The sequence below is a fragment of the Brassica napus genome, chromosome C4 (assembly GCF_020379485.1).
Source record: "Brassica napus cultivar Da-Ae chromosome C4, Da-Ae, whole genome shotgun sequence".
NCBI classification, from domain to species: Eukaryota; Viridiplantae; Streptophyta; class Magnoliopsida; order Brassicales; family Brassicaceae; genus Brassica; species Brassica napus.
Window position 1 is genome coordinate 12,673,059 of NC_063447.1, and position 13,579 is coordinate 12,686,637.

A 13,579-nucleotide genomic window follows, 5' to 3' on the forward strand; every position below is an offset into this window, starting at 1 on the left:
ATAGATTACATCGGTAAACTCATAACCACGTCTTAACCAACCCAATCAATTATAAAGAACTGAACCAAGTCCTCTATTATGAGAACTGTCATTTGTTTTTTGCACTGGAAGCATTTTAATGGATATATCGGTTTTAACTTATAACCATCTAAAACCGAATCGATTAATCTTAAAGAACCGGACAATGAGTAAAGTCGAAATTTGTTTGAAAATTGAAACGATGTTTTGGCTCCTGATGACGTAAGAAGATAAAATACAGCGACGGGGGTAATTATGTAATATACCCATTCAGCAGCGTCACTGAAATTCAAAACACCAAAGCGGAGGGAAAATCAAAATCCCTAATCCCCAAAATCTCTTGAATACACATTGCTCCGCCCAACCCAGCGGAGATTTTCGTTTCCGGCGAACAGTTTTTCATTTCTCTTGCCGGGAGCTTCAGCCATGGAGGAAACCTTAACTCCAAACCCTAAGCAAAGGCCAACTTCGACGGCGACGACTCGGATCCAGGCTCCGACAAGTCCCTTCTTCTTGGGATCCAACAATGACAGGCTTGAACGTGAACAAGCTCGCGCCGCCAGAGTCGCCGCTAGCCGTCGTAGATCTGTGGTTTTCGGTCGTGGGCCTCAGCTTGAGAAGGAATCAGATCCGTGCTTTGACAAGCAGCAGATTCTCGAGTTGTTTCAGAATTGTATCAAATTGGCCAGTGAGAACGTAAGAGTATCCGACGAATTTATTCGTGGCTAAAGGTTTCTTTCTCTTCGAATTTGTTCGTGGCTAAAGGTTTTTGTGTTTAACAGAAAATCAATCAGAAGAATACGTGGGAGTTGAATTTGATCGACCATCTTTGTGAGATTATTAAAGTTGAAGATGAGAATAATACTGAAACCAATTTTCAAAAGGTAAAGCCTTTCGGTTTTGTTCTTTTTTTTCAAACGCTGCTAAGACTTCTAAGAATACCCACAAAGAAAAATTTGTTTGAAGAAATGTTTGTGTTTGTGCATGGCAGGCAAGCTGCACTCTTGAAGCTGGAGTTAAGATTTACTCAATGAGGGTTGACTCAGTTCATTCTGAGGCATACAAGGTCTTGGGTGGTATTACTCGAGCTGGCCATGATGACACCGGAGGTTAGTTCCATAGCTTGCACACACTAAACTATCCTACCTTTAGCACTTGGTTAAATCCGCTTTGTCAATTTATGGAGATGTGTTCATTTACCTATTTTGGTCTGTTTCGTGGGCAAACTAGTCTGTGGTTTGACTTCTATATGAGAATTTGAAATCACTGACAATCGATTTTTAAACGGACTTCTGAATAACTATAATTATTGGCTATGCAATACATTAATTTCTGATTTTCTTTAGCTCTAGTTTCTTATCTTATGTTTTTTTTTCTGATATTTCTTCACGAACCTAGACAACGAGGATGCTGCTGGTTCTGTAGTTACTGCAACTAACCAAAAGAAACAGGCAGAGAAAAAGGTACTTCATATAGAAATCTGAATTCTGGATATGGTAGTTGACACTACTTACTGATGAGTTTATACCTGCAGCTCTCGCCTTTATCAACACTGGAACCATCCTTTGATGCTCTTAACGTGAAGAAGTTCGACGGTAATTTACTTACTTGGCTTAACTCCCTTTGTTCTTTATTAAAAGTAAATTCCGTCTGATAACGTTTTGTATGTCTTACAGTGGCATTCGCCGTGGATCCCCTTTATCATCAGACTTCAGCACAGTTTGATGAAGGCGGCGCAAAGGGTCTCTTGCTAAACAATTTAGGAGTCTATGGAGGGTGTCAAGTTCTATTTGACTCACAAGAAATCCCTGGAAAGCTTGTGTCTTCTGCAAATCAGCATGATAAATCAGAAACAATTGATCTATTCTTTGCTAAAGGTATGCCTTTGTTGGCTGATATGCCTCTCGCTGTACCATTGTACATGTTTTGTTTCACTAATTTTTCTCTAATGCCGTGGTTAATATGCAGAATGTGTGGAGAAAATGGTGCTTAACATGCGGCAAAAGGATGAGATTGTACCATCTCTTCGGGCCATAATCAATCAATTTGATGAAGAGAATCAGAGACCATCTGATACGTTTTGTTGTAGTCAGAAGTCGACGGAGTCATTTGATATATCACATGATAATGAAGCTAGCTATGCCGACAATGATGATGGATACGATAACTTTGGAGATTCTTTTAATTATGAGGGTCAGTCTGGTGCTGCTGAGGAAAACTTTGGCCTCAATGATGCGGAACCAGCATACTCAAATTTTCCGGAGGTTCCTACCATCACTCTTCTTATGTTCACTGTTTTTTCTTTTCTTTGGTAACTCAGAAAACTGATGCTAACATTTTAACATTGCAGGAAGTTGAACCAGCCTCACTGCAAGACCTCGAGTCAGATGAAAGATTTGAGAATGTTGACGACTATCTCTTCTTGTCGTTGGGAATTTCATCTAAACAAAATTCTTGGGCAGGTCCTGATCACTGGAAGTACCGGAAAACAAAAGGTATGCGCTTATATCTTCAGTTTCAAGCTCTACGAGAAGTCCTCTTAGATATCTAGTTTCTCTGAGGGTTTACATTGTCTGCAATCTTTAGCAGGTCCAGATGTTCACCCTGCTTCCGAAAACGGATCTTCTCCACCAGTGAAGAAAACTAGGAAAAAGAAGCAAGCAGAGCCTGAACTAGATTTTACAAAAGCTTTGGAGGAAGATATTCCTGATATCTTTGCCCCCCCAAAAAACCTAAAGTCTTTACTTCTCCCAGCAAATAGAGCCCCTTGTCAAACAAAGCTGCCAGAGGATTGTCATTATCAACCTGAGAATCTAGTAAAGTTATTTTTACTACCGAATGTGATGGTATGGTTTGCTAAACACTCACCCAATTACTTTTTTCTCGTTGTGTTTCTCCTTTCTTTATCTGTTATGTGTCATCTCTACTGAAGTTAATTCTTTTGAACGGTAACAGTGCATCGGGAAGAGGAGAAGAAAATGCTCAGGTAAAAATTTCCAGTCTTCAAACATCACTGGTGGTCTCCTTCGCGGTTTATGAGGCACATACCAGCGTCTTTGCTTTCTTTACCGAAATAAAAATTGCCTTTACAAAGAAAATGTTTTCAAAAAATCATCAGCAAAATTTTTTCTCGGACGAAGAAACTTAAGTTCCACTTGTTTTGTTATGTGCATATTCCAGGCGAAACAAGGCAGCAGTATGATGATTATGAACATGCGGAATCGTGGGAAAATGATAATGTCTATGATGATGGCCCCTTTGATAATGGAAATGATCAAAGTGATGCAGAGGATACTACCAATTCATTAATCTCTCAGCCACGCCAGGTATGAATATGGACTAGCATATGGTTATTGTGTTACAAATCGTTTCAAAAGGCTGTATTGATCTATGGTTGGCAATGAAACATTGTCCTGTAATTGTCCTGCACAATTCATGCTTTAGGTCAACAAAATTGAGGTCCAATATGATAAAGCTTCAAAACAAGTTGATGTGCAAGTGCTGAAGGAAACTCTATGGGAGTGTCTTCAGGAATCTCCTCAACCACCAATTGAGGTTAGCTAAAATAAACATAGTTCCTGCTTTCTGTTTCTATTATCCTGAAATCACTCTGATAAGATCTCTTTATGGTCTCCTTGAAACATATTTGTAGTTCACACCAGCCATATTATGTTATGATCTTTACAATCTAGCGTTCCGCACACATATCCTGTTTAATGCACCTTTTTCTTATGGCTCCATGCACTAACTAATTCAACAAGCTTGGGATACCATCTTCTTCATTGTCTTTTTTTTCTTCCCAATATTGTGATGAAATTGACAGAATCTGGTTTGTGGCAGGATGAGGAACACCAACAAGAACCACCAGAAAGTAGATCTTTCAAAGAGCTGCTGGCTAGCTTTCCAGATGATTGCAAAGCGGCTGGCACAACCCAAGACATCTCACCACATCTATGTTTCATCTGCTTGCTGCACTTGGCGAACGAGCACAATCTCAGCCTCGTTGGCTCTCAAGACTTGGAGGATCTAACAATAAACTTTGCCTGAAAGAAAATGAAGCAAGACCAAGAAGAGAATGTTTTATGTAGCTACGCCTACTAAGTTTTATGCTGTAGTTCAATGTACTGACTTGATTTGTAATAAGCTTCTTCAAAATCCATTAAAACAATATGTTGTTTTGGTACAATGTTTCATTCAATTTGATTGACTTGATTTTTCTCTTTCGTGTGATCCATAAAAACTTAGGTGTGTCTCTAAGAAGCCTGAACACTGCTTTTGGATTTAACAGATGACTTGGTGGCTCCCTCTTTCCATCCTTTTTGACGAGCTCTGAGTTCCCACATAGAAGTCAGCTTCTTCTGCTCCACAAGTGCTTTTTCCGACTTCTCTCTTGCTTCTTCACAGGTCTCCATACCGGAGTTGCACTTATCCGCCTCCTTTTGGTAAGAGGATGTTATCTTCTTGGCCTCTAGCAAGCCTGTGTCTACTCGTTTGTGTTTCTCCATCGATGCTGCTTCACGTTGCTTCAGTTCCTCTGTTAAGAGCTCAGCATAGTTCTTCTCTGTGTCTTCGTTCACCTCTGGATCATGCTTTGCACAATCTGCACGTCAAAGGCCAACGATATTCATAACCGGATCATTTACTACAAACATAGACGAGAAATATACAACATAGTGTTAATGATGAGTAGAGAAAGTAAACCGGAGACTCACCTCCAAAAGATCCATTGCTGAGTCCTGTAGAAACAAATAAAAAAAGGATTAAGCGCTTGATTCTGTACCATTTAATGGAAGGTGACATGGTAACTAAGAACTCTTAAAATAGTAACAAAGCAATGATCACAACATATCTGAACCTCAATGAATTCGTTATGGCAAATCATATAAATCCAAAATAGGGTATATAAACGCAACACATAACACTGCTATTCAACAAGTAAGATGCTCAACCACACAGACCTCAAAGACTCAAACTTGGTCAAATAGCTTGTTTAAAACAAAGAACAACAATCTGCAAATTTCAAAGCCCTCTGATCCAAACTATAGCCTAACTAAGAGATCATAAACTGATCACTGCTTATTGACCCAAAAAAAAAAAAAAAAAACTGATCACTGTTTTACTCAACACACCAAAAAATCTGGGAGAAAAAAATAAACACTTTGCAAAAAAATCTCAAGAGACACACAGTACTTGTAGATGATCAACACAACTAAACATAGTATAGCATTTGTAGTCTATCTCCAAAAGAGATTCGAACTCAATCCTTAATCAAGCAGAAGCATGAGATCTGGTAGCTCAAGCTATATATAAACCTTTAAATCAGATCTAGCAAAGATTCAATCAAGGGCAACACACACTAAAAGAAAAACGAAACCTTTACCTTTGGGGATGGTGAGAAGAGGCACGGAAGAGCAGTCGCAGACGCACGGAGAGCAAGAAGAGGCGGAAGCGACCAGTGCCTCGGTGAGGTGCCAGTAGAGAGGCGGGCCGAGTATGTAACCAATCATGCTCAGCGCCAGCAAGGTCAGTCCGGCTTTTAACGCCGCCGTGTGCTTCGCCATACGAGTAGATCTTACAAAAAGACTTCAAATTTCGAGATGGATCTTGCAGTGGAGACAGAACTGGATTGGATTGGAGAGAGACTGATTGACGACTATATCACACTCGTGTTTTGTCGGTGGTGTTTAATTACCGGTGCTTTATATGCATTAACGTGTTTTTCTTTATAATAATACACATATATATAATTAAAATTACATTTTTAATATTCTTAAAACATATAATAGACCCGGTCCGGATTTTAACCTAAGATTTCATTACCAAAATCCAGATCCATGTTTTTTAACGGAGGAAGACCAGGATTAACCATGTCCTTAAGAAGGTTCTTAGCATTTAATTGTAATTAAAATAAATGAAAAATAGAAGATACCTTAAGAGTTGATTTTTAATTTTTTTTTTGACATCGAGTTGATTCTTAATTAAACGGAAAAAGAAACGGATTTTGGAGACACGTGTCAGAAAAAGAAGAGTTTGGGTTTCTCTTTCTCTCTCCCGAAGGATGAGTTCGACGATTGAGTCTATTCCATCTCTTCCTCGATTGATCTCTCTTCGATACGGTTGCTGGAAGGTCTGTCGGAAGCTCCGAGGGTGAGGATCGGCGAGATTCTTCTAAGTTTGGTTTGGAATCCGTGATCTGCCCCGTCGATTCGATGCCTGATATGGCTAAGAAACCTGCTAACAAAGGTAGATCAACTCTCTAGCTATCGTAGAGGAATAACTGTTTAGAATCTAGAGAATCTTACGTCCTGCCATTGGATTCATTCTCTTGCGGTTGATATCGATCGCTGATCATTGTTCTGATCTTGGATCGCAATGTGTTTGAGTTACTAACGTCTTCTTGTTCACTGTAATTGTTGATGACGGTTGGATCATTGTTCTGATCTTGGATCACAATGTGTTCTGATCTTGGATGGCTATTTGATTGACTTACTGAGTTCTTTATTGTTCACTGGACTTATTGATGATGGTTGGTTGGATTACTCTATGATCTCTCTGAAATTGATATACATTGTGATCATTATTGTACCAATGCAGGAATCTTTGTTATACGGCAGACACCAAGAGAGTCTCTAAACCCTTTTCCACTGAAATTGATATACTCTATGATCTCTCTTGATATCTTTAAATGTTCAGAGTTGTATGGTTGGATGATATCTGGAGAGAGAAGATGAACATGTCTACGAGGTTCATCGTTCTGATCACCATATCACTAGGTTCGTTCCCTCCCTTACAGCTCACTCTTAAATGAACATGTCTTGATTCTGGTTGGTGTTAGATATATGGTTAGTGTTAGTGTTAAATGTGGTTTATTTTCTCATTGAAACTATCAAATGCTTACTGATGATGGAACATTTTGTCGTATAAAATAGTGATGAGCCTTGGAACAGATGCGACGGAAGAAGATGGAGCACTTGTTGCTTAGTTGTTTGGCTCTGTGGGGAAGATGTTCAAAGCTGATGAGAAAATGTTTGATGCTGTCACTGGTCTCAGGTACGTAACGTTTCTGAATGCTCAAGTTGTTAAGTCACCGATCAAGTAATCATGTTACCATCTGAAGACTTCAATATTGTTACAGTGGAAGTGGACCAGCGTATATATTCCTAGCCGTTGAAGCTTTAGCTGATGGAGGAGTAGCTGCTGGTTTACCCCGAGAACTCGCACTCGGTTTAGCTTCACAGATGGTGCAGGTAAAACAAGAACTTGATGATGTATACATGTCTAAGTGATGCTTATACTTTCAGTTTTTTTTTTCAGATTATCATGTCTATCACACAGCTTTTGATTCCTATGATTGGATGATTCACAATGCAGATCCGTTGTTTCATCGTCATGTTGCCAGTAACGTTTTGTTTTCTTCGTTCTTGTTCTAGTTTTCTCATGGATCCCCTTCTTTCATCTCATATATTCATATCTTGGTGATTGATTTTGCAGAAGTTAAAAGAACAAGCATACAACAATGTTTAAATTTTTTTTAAGAACCTTTAACTAAGAAACTAGCATTGTAGCACAAATTTTAGATGTTTCTTAACAAAAGTTCTTAAGATTATATTTATTACTAAAAAATTATTAAGAACCCTATTGGAGGTTTTAGGGATAATCATGCTCTAAGCGGATTTTTTACGGTCTTGGATAACAGTTTTCACGCTACTGTGTTCATCATTTTTGATCATAAAATAAAATAAATAAATAAATCAATTGGAAGGGAACTTAAGAAATCAGTGTGTCCCGTAAGAAAATAGAGTTGGTTGCTAGGCACATTTATGTAAGCCAAATTAAGGCGAGAGGCTCCCTGGTCTATTGGAAGCACTTACTGAGAGTTGGTTTCTTGATATATCTTTCCACTCAAGAGACGTAAGGTTGGCCAAAGACTGAGGAACATGGCCTGTGAAAGCATTACTTGATAGGTTGAGTGCAATAAGAACGTTTGCTTGCTCCATGTTGTTTTGCAAATCTATATGATCCATAAAGGTATATGAAATAAGCCGTGACTATTACTTTTTCTGCTCGTATTCATTTGATGCAAAGCCAAATGATGGGGACTGGATGGATTCAAGCTGATTTATTTGGTGCATGCATGGGTGATGAGGCTCAGAAAGTGTGAAACAATTGTCGTCCATGATTTTAGATAACAAAAAAAAATCTCTGAAAATTACCTATAACTCAAAGACCCACTCAGAAACTCTCTGCAAGGGGTGGACAAATGTGGCCGGGACTTTTGATTTCCATGGTCTCTTTACGTTCAGTTCTCTTTCCTATAAGTCCTAGTGTGGCTGAACCAACTACGAAGAGCTCAAAACAAGAATTTAACACCAAAAAGGCTTATTCTCTTCCTCAAAAACGTCATATAAATGTTCCCCAAAAAAAAAACGTCATATAAATATTAAAAAGAACATGAAGCTTTGTATCTTAACAACCAATTCCTGTTTTGTTCCTGAAGGTGAATATAATATTGATAATAATAATCATCATATGAGAAGTATCAACCATCAAGTTGCTAATTAAGCAAATCATATTTCTCCCTCTGGAGAGAAATCAAAACATAAAATACTTGAAAGGGGAAGAAGATAGAAAACAGGTTCAAATGTATCCCAAAAGAGAGAAGAACAATGCTGAAAGAAAATAAAAAAAGAGTCATCTGAAGAAGATATTAAACCAAAACAACAAACATAATCTTCTGTCTTCTTAGTTATTACTTAGCGTCAAGCTGTAGTAAAACTGTTTTTTCTGCTACTTCATAGCTTTGCTTTGCATGTTCCGAATCAGCTGCTTACGGTAGTTAACAGCGTCTGGGTCCTCCTGCGTAAAAAAACACACACAAAAACACTCAGAGTCTTGACTATTACCGCATCAACCAAAACCATACAGAGCTCAACAAAGTGTTTCAATCTTACAGCAAGTAAACTGGCGAAGGTCCCGTTAAGCAGCATGACAGGAGGGTAACGCCATAATCCTTCACGAGCCCTAATGCATACGAGAAAACAGATTTGTTGTTTGCTTGATCATAAGAACTTGAAAAAAAAAAAGAACATGAAATGATCAGAAGGTGTGGGCACAAAACCTGGGCTTCTGGGAGAGCTTGGCGTAGCAACCAGCAATAAGATTGAACAAGCTAGGAGAAGGGTTGGTCATGGAAGAAAGATACACAAGCAGCTTTTTGAGGAGACCGTCTATGAGGAAAAAACGATCAGCCAAGACGCAGCAGTACTGAAGCCCCTCATTAGTTGACAGAATCTTGTTCAATATGAACACAGAAACCTGAAAGAAGTACATTGGTTCGTAACGTTTTCTTTCTTCTTTAATATATAATCTAAGAGTCAGTAGATGTGGCGAAGAAAACTTACTGTCTTTGACTCTGTAGAGCCAATCTCGATAGCTTTGGTGCAATAACGTAAAGCACCATTGTCCATAAGGAAACGAACAGCAGCTCCGTCTATAGGCTGTAAGACAAGTGAGATGTTCAAAATAATATTAAGTCTTTTTGTGACAAAAATATATGCTGTGAAAGAGGATACTATATAATGTGTATGTACCGCCTTCAACATATGAGCAAGGACACCCAATGCACCAAGCCTTAGGCATTCGAGAGGCTTATAGGTGAGATCAATGTCCATCAAAGGAAATAAGTAGTGTGGCATCTCAGCTACAACAACCAACATAGGACATGAAATTCAAAGACGATGTATTAACATGATATACAATGATGTCGGGTGCAACTGAAATGCTTTTTTGTGGAATAAAATCTTCATGAATACTTGATTTTCTTTACAATTTCATAATGTTTACCAGTTAAAATAAAAAAAATGAAAATGGTTATTCAATTTTTTCCATAACATTGCATATCATTCTGGATTAAAAACAATATTTATATTAAAAATATTTTCACATCTAAAATATTGGAATACAAGTGAAATGGTAATTTCATTTCATTATATAAATTCCATTAACAATTATTCATTTGATCATATCTATTCCTTTCACTAATGATCAAATGGAAAAACATACCCTTAAGGAAGTAGCCTCTTGTCTCCGGATAATGAGCTACGCACTATAATAGGCAAAGAAAAGTGATAACATTATAGAGCCAATTATAAGCTGTTATCAAAGAAGTGGTTCTCAAATGAAAGAAGAAAAGTGTGAGGCCAAACAATACCTGGAACAAAAGCAGAATATTGTACGCTCGAGGTGGCTTCCCCTCCTGAGAGTGTACTGGAGCTGAGATGTGTGGGTAGATTTTCACGATCTCCTGCAGAGATTGAATAATTCTAATTGAGTATCACAAAGAAAGAAACCTAAAACAAAAGAAAGTAAGATTTTTAAAAAATATCAGTATTAGTCAACTACGAAACCAAAGTACTTGGTATTGGACCTGCAACATCATGGTCATTGTACAAGGAGATTTCCATAATAGCAGCGGCAAGATCTCATAAGTGTTCCTATGCTGCCATGGGTGAAAAGATAGACAGTGATAGTATGTGAGCATCTTTATAAAAATGTTGTATACATTTAAAAAAATATTTTTTTAAAAAAAATTAATATATATATATATATATTATTTACAGATTAGTATATCGACAAATATTTAAATGTTTAGACAAATATTCACAATCGAATATTCGGATAGGAAAAACATAGATCCGGATACCATAAAATACTGATATCCAGATCTATCCTATTACTAGTCAAGATATACATATTTACAGAGATGTTAAATAAACGGTCTCTAAATGATCAAAATAAATGCTACACTAAGAAATTTTGACTTTTCTAAGTTATGCAATTTTGTGATTCCATATGTGTTAGTTTTACTGAGATAATTTTCTATACCTACATTGGACCACAAGTATATATGTTTGGCTATCATATCTTCCATCCATAAATTTGGAAGAAAAAAATAATAATTTGAATAACATTTGTGTAGATTAAATTAATTTAGAGTGCATAACAAGTGGTAACTACTGACCGCACATATTTTAATTTTATAATACAAGAATGAAACTTACAGACAAACGAAGAATTAGCTGAAGAACAAAATCTTGACTTATCATACCATGAAAAACTAAGAAATTTGTGGTATTATGACAAAAAATCTTCTAAACCTAAAATGTGAAAGCAAATCCAACTAGATGATGTCGATAATCATCAAATTTAACCAAACAGAAACAAAATAACAATTGCATATTTCTTTACAATGAGAAGAAAGCCTATGTAACAACATAATGCAGATAATCGCCTAGACATAAAAAATGAAAATCAATCCGTTGATATATTGCTGATAATAATCAAATTGGATACAAGAAAAACGGATCAACAACTTGACATTTCTTATGACGAGAAAGATCACAACTCTCCTAAGCCTGAAGAAAAAAATATCATGAAAGCCAGTCCAGCGATAATCCTCAAATGAATACAAACAAAATAGAGTATGACAACTGAATGTTCCTCATAGGCTCATTCTTACAAGGAGGCCAAAGTTTGACTCAAAATTAATAATATTACATGTAAAGCAACCAACACTAAGATAAGTACAAAAAACGTCACATGTTGAGGTGAGATTAGATTGCGAAGGCAACACAATTTCAATCATTTTCTTATGATAACAAAGGAAAAAGGACATAATGTTGGGATAATTGGTTAATCTATGAAGCAAGAAACAAAGAGATCTCAAGATCTCCCCCAATCGGGAAAAAAGTTCTTTGTCGAAAACTAATCAGTCCATCAAATAACAAATAGAAAGCATGCTCAATCAACGCAACTAGATAGGGAACAAACATATCGACATATAAACTAAAATCATCTAAACAAATAGAGAGTAAGAGATGGAAGAATATTTTTTTGCACTTACAGTGACGAGGTTTTGGAGCGCGGAATTAGAGACAAATGGAATCTCATTATGAAGATCATTGATCCACTGGATAATTGTGTCCATGTCCGGAAAAGGTACGACTGTGGTGGTTGGAGCAAAGGAAGAAGCAGATGGCAATGTCAACTTGCTTGTACTGTAGTCCTCGTACAGAGAATCTGGTAGATTTGCCATTTTCCGACGTTAATTTATCGGAAGAATGTTCTCTTGGCCTATTTTTTATGTTTTTATTCAACTCTGAGTGTTGTTGTAGTAGATGAGTGTAAAATTTATATAGAGGCTAAGGGCCTAAGCGGTATGCATGGTTTCAATATTATAATTGACAAAAGTACCTTTTAATGAACTTTTCTGGTTAAATCATAAAGTATAGAGAAAATATATAACTAAATAATAAATGCAAAAGGAAAATAATAATAATACATCCAAACAAAGTGATTACATGGAAAGAAATTTTGAAAAGATATTTGTTAGTTTGTTTTTTGTTGAATATGAATTACTTCTTGTTTTTTGTGACAGAAACTTTAATATGCATTCTGACCAGGAAAAATACTTAATTTGGATTAGCTTATCCAATCTACGAAGTACACGTGTAACAAATCTACTGAAAATATTACAGTGAGTTAAAATTCTCAGTTTACATTTTTATTAATATATAGCCCAATGGGCAAGGCTACATACAATCTCAAAATTGGGACAGTCCGAATGTTACAAAATAAAGCCGTAAATTTTTTAGGATCATATTCTGTTTCAAAAAAAAAAAAGAGGACCATATTCAACCAGCATGTATATTTAGGCAGGAACGGCTAGCAGGGGACAAGCAGTGTGACCGTCCCGGGCCTAAGCCCATATCCATGTATATTGATAGTTAAAGGGTTCAATTTTTTTTATAAATTTATATGTTTATATAAAAAAAATTATAAATATAATAAACAAATTTGAAAAGAATCAAAAATTATTTCATATGTATATAATTTTATTTTCATCACAAAATATTAATGATTAAATTTTAAAAATATTTTAACCATTATCTGAATATAAATTTTAGAGGGTAAATTTTTTTTTTGCCCTGTATTTAGGACATTAATCTTGTTTAGATTGAATATGGATATAGCCATTTTATCTCTATTAGATACTAGAGCCGCTGTCCACGCTTCGCGCGGATAACATGTTTTATGAAAAGGGAATTTGTATATTTTTGGTAGTTTTTAGTTTAAGAAAGTGCAAGTTTATTTTTATTGTTGTAGGATTAACCCTAGAGTTTCTGTTCTAATGCGATGCGGTGGCCAGTTTCTCTTTTTTAAACAATAGTAGTTTGAATAATACATTGTGTTGAGCAATCAATTTCTGTATGAAAAAAGAGTATGTTAGTGTGCCTTTTTTAATTGACATAGGAAACGGTGACACAAATTTAAAAACAATTGATTTTTTCATTTGGCTGTCTTAAAACAGAGAAGCGAAAACCATAAATAAGATGGTGGACTTTTTGACGAATAGGGTGGTAGATGTGATGGGATTTTCTTAAGTCGGAGAGCCTGAAATTGATTTTCAAATAAATCAGTTAAAATAACTTAGTAATAGAAATGAATTTACTTAATTAATAGAATAGAGATACGTAATTCCATCATCAGGGAAGGAGTTTTA

At 36.3% G+C, this 13,579-nt stretch overlaps 3 protein-coding genes and 1 long non-coding RNA gene across 7 annotated transcripts; 2 read left to right on the top strand and 2 right to left on the bottom strand.

Moving 5' to 3' along the window:
• Positions 1-307: 307 nt before the first annotated feature.
• LOC106352937 (condensin complex subunit 2) lies at positions 308-4,238 on the top strand. 2 transcript variants are annotated; one of them, XM_013792593.3, is made up of 13 exons: positions 308-714; positions 801-902; positions 1,010-1,127; positions 1,417-1,481; positions 1,553-1,613; positions 1,695-1,895; positions 1,987-2,282; positions 2,369-2,513; positions 2,608-2,864; positions 2,974-3,004; positions 3,199-3,344; positions 3,463-3,573; positions 3,859-4,238. In XM_013792593.3, the coding sequence occupies exons 1-13, from the start codon at positions 445-447 to the stop codon at positions 4,063-4,065; spliced, it is 2,010 nt and encodes a 669-aa protein (XP_013648047.1). In that variant the 5' UTR covers positions 308-444; the 3' UTR covers positions 4,066-4,238. The 2 variants fall into 2 exon arrangements, with proteins under 2 accessions (XP_013648047.1, XP_013648045.1); XM_013792591.3 differs by having other exon boundaries at positions 310-714; positions 2,605-2,864.
• Positions 4,148-5,725, bottom strand: BNAC04G12250D. Its single transcript, XM_013792596.3, has 3 exons — positions 5,399-5,725; positions 4,731-4,754; positions 4,148-4,618 (listed from the first exon to the last, which is right to left on the bottom strand). Exons 1-3 carry the CDS (start codon positions 5,577-5,579, stop codon positions 4,272-4,274), a joined length of 552 nt encoding a protein of 183 aa, XP_013648050.1. The 5' UTR covers positions 5,580-5,725; the 3' UTR covers positions 4,148-4,271.
• Positions 5,726-6,012: 287 nt separating this feature from the next.
• On the top strand, positions 6,013-7,624 carry LOC106352943. The gene is made up of 5 exons (XR_001271755.3): positions 6,013-6,261; positions 6,613-6,791; positions 6,948-7,068; positions 7,154-7,265; positions 7,333-7,624. It is a non-coding gene; the product is annotated as an uncharacterized LOC106352943 (long non-coding RNA).
• An 877-nt stretch (positions 7,625-8,501) lies between these two features.
• LOC106352940 (CCR4-NOT transcription complex subunit 9-like) lies at positions 8,502-12,637 on the bottom strand. Of its 3 annotated transcripts, XM_022700774.2 has the most exons (9): positions 11,921-12,636; positions 10,445-10,516; positions 10,229-10,321; positions 10,081-10,123; positions 9,609-9,718; positions 9,420-9,515; positions 9,137-9,333; positions 8,970-9,039; positions 8,502-8,874 (listed from the first exon to the last, which is right to left on the bottom strand). In XM_022700774.2, the coding sequence occupies exons 1-9, from the start codon at positions 12,110-12,112 to the stop codon at positions 8,806-8,808; spliced, it is 942 nt and encodes a 313-aa protein (XP_022556495.1). In that variant the 5' UTR covers positions 12,113-12,636; the 3' UTR covers positions 8,502-8,805. The 3 variants fall into 3 exon arrangements, with proteins under 3 accessions (XP_022556495.1, XP_048610113.1, XP_048610112.1); XM_048754156.1 differs by having other exon boundaries at positions 8,502-9,039; positions 11,921-12,637; XM_048754155.1 differs by having other exon boundaries at positions 8,502-9,039; positions 9,420-9,718; positions 11,921-12,637.
• Between the last annotated feature and the right edge of the window lie 942 nt (positions 12,638-13,579).

Bases quoted from the DNA above. Each gene is read 5' to 3' on its own strand.
- LOC106352937 (XM_013792591.3), top strand. From the start codon at position 445: ATGGAGGAAACCTTAACTCCAAACCCTAAGCAAAGGCCAACTTCGACG. The intron at 1,482-1,552 runs GTACTTCATATA...TTATACCTGCAG, and splicing joins AGAAACAGGCAGAGAAAAAG to CTCTCGCCTTTATCAACACT. The intron at 3,345-3,462 runs GTATGAATATGG...TTCATGCTTTAG, and splicing joins TAATCTCTCAGCCACGCCAG to GTCAACAAAATTGAGGTCCA.
- BNAC04G12250D (XM_013792596.3), bottom strand. From the start codon at position 5,579: ATGGCGAAGCACACGGCGGCGTTAAAAGCCGGACTGACCTTGCTGGCG. The intron at 4,755-5,398 runs GTAAAGGTTTCG...TTGTTTCTACAG, and splicing joins TCTTCTCACCATCCCCAAAG to GACTCAGCAATGGATCTTTT. The intron at 4,619-4,730 runs GTGAGTCTCCGG...TTTGACGTGCAG, and splicing joins CAGCAATGGATCTTTTGGAG to ATTGTGCAAAGCATGATCCA.
- LOC106352940 (XM_048754155.1), bottom strand. From the start codon at position 12,112: ATGGCAAATCTACCAGATTCTCTGTACGAGGACTACAGTACAAGCAAG. The intron at 10,517-11,920 runs GTAAGTGCAAAA...CACCCATGGCAG, and splicing joins CGCTCCAAAACCTCGTCACT to CATAGGAACACTTATGAGAT. The intron at 10,322-10,444 runs GTCCAATACCAA...CAATCTCTGCAG, and splicing joins CAATGACCATGATGTTGCAG to GAGATCGTGAAAATCTACCC.